Source organism: Triticum aestivum, chromosome 2A (assembly GCF_018294505.1).
Source record: "Triticum aestivum cultivar Chinese Spring chromosome 2A, IWGSC CS RefSeq v2.1, whole genome shotgun sequence".
NCBI classification, from domain to species: domain Eukaryota; kingdom Viridiplantae; phylum Streptophyta; class Magnoliopsida; order Poales; family Poaceae; genus Triticum; species Triticum aestivum.
The window spans coordinates 662556054-662564282 of record NC_057797.1 but is presented as its reverse complement, the minus strand read 5'-3'; the positions used below and the strand labels follow the sequence as shown (position 1 = coordinate 662564282).

Here is an 8229-nt window from a genome sequence, read left to right as displayed (position 1 = left end):
GTTTTCGGCCACGCGATCGTGATCAAACGGACGAGATGATGGAGGAGGTTTAGGTGGGTGTTGGGCCACTTTGGAGGGGTGTTGGGCTGCAACACACACGAGGCCTTTTCGGTCCCTCGGTTAACCGTTGAAGTATCAAATGAAGTCCAAATGGTACGAAACTTGATAGGCGGTCTACCGGTAGTAAACCAAGGCCGCATGGCAAGTCTCAGTCCAATCCAAAAATGTTTAACACCCGCACACGAAAAGAGGTAGAAAGGGACACCGGAGGACATAGGAGCGCCGGATTGCAAAACAGACAACGGGGAAAAAGCTCGGATGCATGAGACGGACACGTATGCAAATGCGATGCACATGATGACATGATATGGAATGCATGGCACGCAAGCAATGACAAGGCAACAACAGCGAATAACTGGAGGACACCTGGCACATCGGTCACGGGGCGTTACAGGAGATTACTTCATATGATGTTATTATCAATGAATCATATACAAAGTCCCAGCTCAGTAATATCTTACTGAGCCGGCCCTTGGGGGCTGCACGTTGCTGCTCAAGTTTACATGATCATATTTACAAAGTCCCTGCTCATTATTGCATAATGACCCGGCCCTTGGGGGCTACACTGGTTGAAAATTTTATGAGCATAAGGCAATTACAAGGCCCAGGTTGCCGCAAGCATGACAACCTGACACTTGGGGGCTACAGGTGATATGCATATAAGGGAGGAATAACTTCAAATTCTCGAGTTTGAGTAAAACAGGGAGGTCAAATGTGTGACCCGACGTTGGCAACAATCATGAACCGGCGTTGGCAACAATCATGACCCGAAATTATCAGTTTTTATAATCCGACGATTTTGGAAATCATAACTCGGCAAGTTCTACATTTTCAAGCCGGCTGGATATCAGTTGAATATTTCCAAGACCAATATTTTTGTCAAGTCAGAGCACTGAAGGCCGGTTCAAATGGATTCTTTATTTACAATATTTATTCTACAAGCAAATTAATTATGAAGCTGGCCTAATGACCTGGATTTTCTAGAAGGAGGAAATGACAAAGACTTAAGGATGATTAGGTGCCGGCTTACAAGAATATTTAACCCGGAGCACAACCTGTCAAATTTGTTTGTGCGTTTATGTTACAGATCAGTTTAACATGGATACATCCAAATTAAACTGGGGGATAATGTCGGGGATATACCCCGCGGTGTAACCCGCCGGATATATGACCCGGTGGGAGTATGGCGACTCACTGGTGACCCGCCCGAAGCTTGGCGACTCAAGAGGGACCCACCCGATCTTGGCGATTCATTAGTAACCGACGGGCAGGTCAAACGGACGACAAGGTCCAAGGCCCAGAAGGCCGGCTCACGTTTATGATGGGCCGACTTAGGAGGAAAGCATAAGGAATATTCCCTTACAAAGGAAGCAAGACTATGACTCCACTTGTAATAGAGTAATCCTAATCCTACTAGGACTAGTCATGTAACCCACCCCTTTCAACATATATAAGGAGGGGCAGGGCTCCCCAAAGAGGGACAAGTAAGAAGAAACAATCTCTATGGCTAGACACAAAGAGCTGGCTTACCAGCGACTCCTTCATGATCATAATGAGACCTAGTCACAAACAGCATGTAGGGCTATTACCAGATGATGTTTCATGGGGCCCGAAGCTGTCTAAATCCGTGTCTTATGTTGCGTCTCTCGACTCCACCCAACCCCTCTCAAGCTACCACATAGATGTGTTGGCCTCGTGACTAAGTCCTCACACTAAGAACATCTGCCATGACAATTCCATGACAGATCTCGCAGTAATTCATAAGTCAGATCTACCCAACTCCATTTTCTAATAACAAGGTGTTCTCATAATTTATAGCGTCCTAACAATGTTCATGATCAGGAAAACAAGATCATCATCAATACATGAGCTAGCCTTAGAAGGCATGACTAGAGATCATATTGGTGTTTATGTTTCTACACATGGAATTGAGTTTTCCTCCTAATCTCATATTCGAGAATCAATGCAATTATAACACAAAAATATAAATTTAATTATGAACATGAAAATAAAATACTCTCTCTGATCTAAATTAATTGACGTGGCTTTAGTACAACTTTGTACTAAAGTTGCGTCAATTAATTTGTAGTAAAGTTGCGTCAATTAATTTTGATCAGATGAAGTAATACATTTATTATTGCCTCTAAAGAATATTTGGAACATAAAGTTGTTTGTGTTTAAGAAAATCACCGATCTAATGAAAAAATGCATGTTGGTCAGGACCGGGCTCCTCCCATGGTTTGATCCGATAGGAGATGATTTTGGACATAGTAGCAAAAACACAATACCATTTTTTTATCCTCCTAACTAATACCAAAACACAAATATCAACACTACACACATCCTATGGCACATAGCTCAGTGTACGATATTCTCATAGTCTAAGGAAGAACTAAGTAAACGTTAACACTTTATATGAAAATACCGTTGTGATCTTGCAGTAATTCATAAGTTGGGGCTATCCAGCTCTATTGTTCTGATAATAAGGTGTTCCCATTATTGATAGCGTCCTAACAATGTTCATGATCAAGAAAACAAGATCATTGTCAATACATGAGCTAGTCTTAAAGGCATGACAACATATCATATTGGTGCTTATGTTTCTACACATGCAATTAAGTTTTCCTCCTAATCCCATATTCAAGAATCAATGCAATTATAACATGAAATATAAGCTTAATTATGAATATGAAAATATAATAGTCCCTCAATCCCACACTAGTATAAAAAATGTCTTATATTATGGCCGAAGGGAGTAATACATTTATTATTACACCCGTAAAAAAATATATTTATTATTACCTCTAGGACATATTTCTGACATAAAAGCAGTAGTATATGTTTAACAAATCATCAATATAATTAAAAAATGCATGTTGGTCGGGCATGGGCCTCTCCTTGCCACCATGTCTCCCATACCGGTTTGATCTGAACTAAAACACTAGTTTGGTAGCACACGTGTTTGGACATATAGTAGCAAAGGCACAATACCATTTTGTTTATCCTCCTAATACTAGAACAAAAATATCAACATTACACACATCCCTCGACACCGATCTCCGTGAATGCCGCAACGAGCCTTGGCACCAGATTGGCGAGTGTGAACCTTAACCCAGGTGAGCACTGCCGCTCGCTACTCCTCTTGGTGGCACATGCCTCGCTACAAAGCGTTCCAACGTCGCACCCCTGAAGACACGCCTCACAATCCCTCAGTATGAACGTCCCCCGACGGCGGAAATGGTCTCTGACAAACTCCTCGAACCCCAAAGGTGGTCGGCGCAGTAGATGGAGCATAGTTCGCAGGGTGAGTAGGTAGGCATTCTCGTTGTACTGCAAAGCGTTGCGGCAACCCTCTGGTGTGCCGACCAGAGCTTCGTACCCAGCCTCATTGTAGTAGGGCTGGTTGTTGAGAACGAGGCCCTGGATGGAGACTAGAACCTGGAGCAGGCTCGACGTCGCTGGTGACCAGATCTCCGTGCCCTCTCCGCCAAAGGTGTTGAGAAGGCTGAGGCACACTGTTCCAGAGGCATATAGATTAGGATTGAGACGGAGCCCGTACGAGTGGTAGTACACCTGCGGCGGCGCGTCCGGGTAGGACGGTGGCAGCAGAAAGTCGAAGAAGAAGAGCCCGTCATGGTACGGCGTCCCGCTAGCGCCCACCATGACAGCCCGGAGCAAATCTATGCGGTTCTCGAATGCCCGCACGTAGATGGTATCTGCATAATTACACACAAAGTCAACTCGGTTCATAGGGTATGCTCGTTACACGCAAGTGAAACCATAAAAGGTAGCTCCCTCCGGTACCTGGTAAGTTGTTCTCTAGTATTTTCCACTCTCTCTGCACTATCTTGACCCACCTCTTTCCATGGCAGACGCCCTGCGTTTCATGAATCACGGAGAGAAGAGCATTAGCTGGACTTCTTAATCTTTTAATTTTAATTGCAGAAAAAGGCTAATCCTAACTTGTGGTTATTATATGAATTTGGACGTATACCATAGGAAAAATGATGCATTCAAAATCGCCACAAATAATACTCCCTCCGTTTCAAAATAGTTGCCATGATTTTAGTTAAAACAATTTTTTTTAAAAAAAATCAGCTACTCCCTCTGTAAACAAATATATAGTGATCACGCTCTTATATTTTTTTACAGAGGAAGTACTAGATTTTTTCTCGACGTAGCTATTTGTTCATAAACAGGTTTGGGTTGCTACCACTTATGACACGTGGTTTTCTCGACGTAGCTAAGCGGGTGTAGGTTCTTTTTCCATGGAAAGAATATGCAGTTCAGTTATAGAAGAACTGGATTTGTGAATATCAAAGCTAATTTTCTGCACATCAGGAACGCAATTAACATTTGGTGGTGCTTACCTGGTCCGCGGTGTCAAGGTAATGGTGATCCAGAGGGCAATCCCGTACATCAAAATGCAGAAAACGGAATGGCTCCTCATTGCCGTTAGCATCTTCAGCCTCCTTCCCCTCACTGGCAGAATCGTCCGCATCATTGACCTCCCTTGCGGCGCCATCCCTAGGATGGTCACCACCACCAGGTACCGTCTCAGGCGCTCCCACATTCTCTGCGGCTGCAAATAACTCGGAGCCTGATAAGGGCGACCAAGACCAATCCGCTAGACACCTTTTACCTCGAGCTAACACATTGCTTGTCCATCCGATCACAAACCAGACGACAGAACCCAGGCGGCCTGTTGTTATCGCGGCAGGGCCATCTCTACCCGCAGGATCCTCGTCGCCATCGACGCCCGTTGGGTTTTGTGGAACATTTTCCTACAGTAAGAGGCCCATCACTTTATTAATGGAGTCCGTAATGCGTACAAGTAGAAAATGGAATTCTGCAACCGCCCTAAAAAACTAGATATTCAGTTAACTACTCCCTCGGTAAAGAAATATAAAATCGTTTAGATCACTATTTTAGTGATCTAAACGATCATATATTTCTCTGCAGAGGGAGTATTTTTTAAATTGAGAAGCTCATCGTTATCGGTTTTCAATTAAATGGAAACGAGAGCAAGGAGTTCATCAATTTTTTAAAAGAAAAACAAGTTAAATTGATATGAAAAATGTTTGGTGGTTGAGAGAATAGAGCCGGTCGTAGTCCTTGTTTGCTAACAGTGAACAAATTAATGCTGGGTAGATACCGTGTAGTCGGTAGACGGTTCTTGGGTTGGATCAATGCCGTCGTCCTCCACCCATTCGCCCATTGCAGCCTCTAGTTCATCGTACTTCTGTTCGTTGATGACACAGATCTCGTGGGGCAGCACCTGAAAGGTTTCATGTCAAAAGAACTGTGAATGAATTGAGCAGAGAATGCATGCACGTACAAGTATAGCGGAAGGTACGATAATGCTCCGTCTACGAACAGCCTACGTAAAGTAACGTAATTTCCCTAAGTAGTAACAGAAGATAGCATTACGTACCGTTGACGTGCTACCATCACCCCACTTGACTTGGACAAAGCCATCAGGCAGGTCCACCACACGCCCAACCCATGAAAGATCGTGTTTCTTCTCATGGTTGCCCTGTGACGGCGGTGCACTTGGGCCGTCAGTTGATCCCGATGGTAGCAGGCGCACAACGACATCTCCATAGTAAGCATAGCGTTCAGGCTCCCTTTCTAGGCTGTACGCGCTGACGGTATCATTGCAATCGATCTCTCTTGCTTGGCCGGGGCGTGACGCCGCCTTGAACCACGAGACGTGCACCATCTGGTCCTTGCAATCCAGGCTTCTGACGAAGCCCACACGCCTCGTCGCGGAAGCAGCTGCGCCATCATCGTCGCCGGTAACGCCGATGGCAGCACCAGCAGGGGCATTTGCCGCGGGAAAGGCGTTGTCGACAATAAACTGCCCTGGGAGGAACTCTTGCTCGTTCAAGATGTTGAAGGGGACGAGGGACGTCGATGGTGCGCCGAGCTGCCGTGTGCCGTCCTGCCACAACACGTCGACGGTGGTGCGGGTGCTAGCCACGCTCATGGGCAGCTGGTCCAACTCCACGTACCTCCCGACGTCCCGGCATCGCGCCCTCCTGTGCCCATCGAAGTAATCCTTCCTTAGCTGCTTCCGGTAAAACCTCATCTCCTGCTGCTGCTTTGTCAGGACCGTAGCTGTGCTTGGAGATTCGCGCTCACCTTCTTCTGTCGTGTCACTGTCATACTCATATTCGTCGTCTGAACATGCGACGGGTTGATCCTCCTGGTGATTGCCATCATGAGCACCCTTGTTGGTCTCGGCGGCGGCGGGAAGTGAGTCGTCAGTGGTTTTTCGAAGGAAGCACGTGTCGGCTACGCCCCAGGTGCACTCAGACGCGGAGCAAAAGAAGGTCAGATTGCCAGGGCTCTGATAGGCCGAGGGAGCAAGCTCTTGAACGAGCTGTTGGTCGGTGCCGCCGTGCGCCGACGCGATCCAGTAGACGAGGACGCCGGACATCTCGAGCTTGGTGACGGTGCCTGCTCTACGCTCCGGCCTCCAATGGCCGTTGAGCCACCGGGAGGGCTTGAAGACGGCACATGGGTCGCCGGTCACCCGCTGCCCCGGGTAAAAAGGGCTATTCATCTCAGGGCGGTAAAGGACGTCGGCCTTGGCCACTGATCGTAGCATCTTGGACTCTGCGTCGGGGACCTTGCACATGGCGCCATCGTCGAATAACACGTAGACATCAGTGGACACCTCGACGACCCGGCCAAACCACGGCCCGGACACGACATAGTCGCCCAGGCTGAGCCCTTTAACGCGCCGCAGACGAGATGGTGGCACACCCTTGACGATCTTCGCCGGCTCGCCGCCGCGGACGGTGCGCTCGATCAGGTCGACCGCTACGGTGACGTTGGTGACGACACCGATTTGACCGCCGAGGTCCGACGCGGATCCGACGACCTCGCCGGGGTGGAAGTAGCTTCTGTCGACGACGTTGACGTCGTAGGCTTTCCTGGTCACCACAGAGCCGTCGACGCAGAGAATCGTGACGGTCCCGACAGGGAGCGAGTCGTTGTGCACCCAGGTGTCCGGTACTACCAGGCCGCGGCTGCCAACCCCGTCGCTTTCATATCCAAAACTCACGAGGTCTAGCAGGTAGATCTTCGAAGGTTCTGCCACGACGTCCATCTCTTTTGGATCGAATTCCTCCTTGCAAAGTTACCGACTAGATCTGCTGTAGACCTGCTGTAGACGGTTCGCGAAAAGCACAATACAACTCGACCCGAGCATACCTAGCTGCTTTATATCGGGTAAGGAAGTTATAACCAGGGAATTAAACTCTTCGTATACTAGACAGACTCGATTTCCTTGAAAAGTAAGCCTCCAAGTTTGGATCCAAGTTGAGGTTGTCTCCAGGGCCGGTCCTGACACATCAGCGGCCTATACACAAGGACCCGGATAAGGAGAGCTCCTGGTTGGCGCCTCACACCGGCAAATTCTAAACGGCGCTCGCTGCGCCCGTTAGGGCATCTCCAGCCCCGCCTCCAACAGGGCTTCCCCAGCCGATTTTGCCACGCCGGCGCCAAAAAAAGGCCCTAGTCGCGTCCTCAGAAGGCCGTTTTTCGCCGGTTCGGGCCAAAACTGGTGCCGGCGGATCCAGGCCGAACCCGACGCCCTGGGGGGCGCTTGGAGAGCCGGCGCAAGCGAAAAAGGCGCGTGGGCCCGCCCTGGAGGCGACCCGAGGGCCTTTTCCCGCCGTTTGTTGACGCTTTTCCCTCGCATCTCTCCCGCTCGCTCGCCTTCCTCCCGCCATTCTCCCCCTTTCTCCCACCAAACCCCTCCCGCTCGCCTTCCAGTCGCCGCCATGCCGCCGAAGAAGTACATCATGCCGCGCGCGGCGGCAAACGCGACTGGAGCCGTGGTCCAGCCGAAGCAGAGGAAGCCGAGGGTGCCGCCATCGAAGCCGCTGGGCATGTCGAACGCCGAGTGGAGGGTGGAAGTTCAGCGGCGCGAAGCAGTCACCGCCGATAGGCGGAACAGGGCCATCGCCAAGAAGGCCCGCGACAATGCGGCGCGCTTGACGGTGTCTTCCTCATCGGTCGACCAGGCGGGGATGAATCCACCCGTCGTCAGCCACGCCCAGTACGCGCCCTGGAGACAGCAAGGCGCCGGATCTCCATGGGGTTCATCGTCGCCCGGCTACACCGACGGCGACGCGCACGGTGGGTTCAACCCGAACG

At 49.3% G+C, this 8229-nt stretch overlaps 1 protein-coding gene across 1 annotated transcript; it reads right to left on the bottom strand.

Moving 5' to 3' along the window:
• Nucleotides 1–2839: 2839 nt before the first annotated feature.
• LOC123185834 (probable ubiquitin-conjugating enzyme E2 23) lies at nt 2840–7286 on the bottom strand. The gene is made up of 5 exons (XM_044597657.1): nt 5495–7286; nt 5216–5338; nt 4431–4844; nt 3865–3937; nt 2840–3776 (listed from the first exon to the last, which is right to left on the bottom strand). The coding sequence occupies exons 1-5, from the start codon at nt 7175–7177 to the stop codon at nt 3094–3096; spliced, it is 2976 nt and encodes a 991-aa protein (XP_044453592.1). The 5' UTR covers nt 7178–7286; the 3' UTR covers nt 2840–3093.
• Nucleotides 7287–8229: the final 943 nt, after the last annotated feature.

What these genes read in the sequence shown, in the direction of transcription:
- LOC123185834 (XM_044597657.1), bottom strand. Translation starts at nt 7,177, where the DNA reads ATGGACGTCGTGGCAGAACCTTCGAAGATCTACCTGCTAGACCTCGTG. An exon ending in AACCGTCTACCGACTACACG is followed by an intron (nt 4,845 to 5,215) that starts GTATCTACCCAG and finishes CTCTTACTGTAG; the next exon opens with GAAAATGTTCCACAAAACCC. An exon ending in ACTAGAGAACAACTTACCAG is followed by an intron (nt 3,777 to 3,864) that starts GTACCGGAGGGA and finishes GTAATTATGCAG; the next exon opens with ATACCATCTACGTGCGGGCA.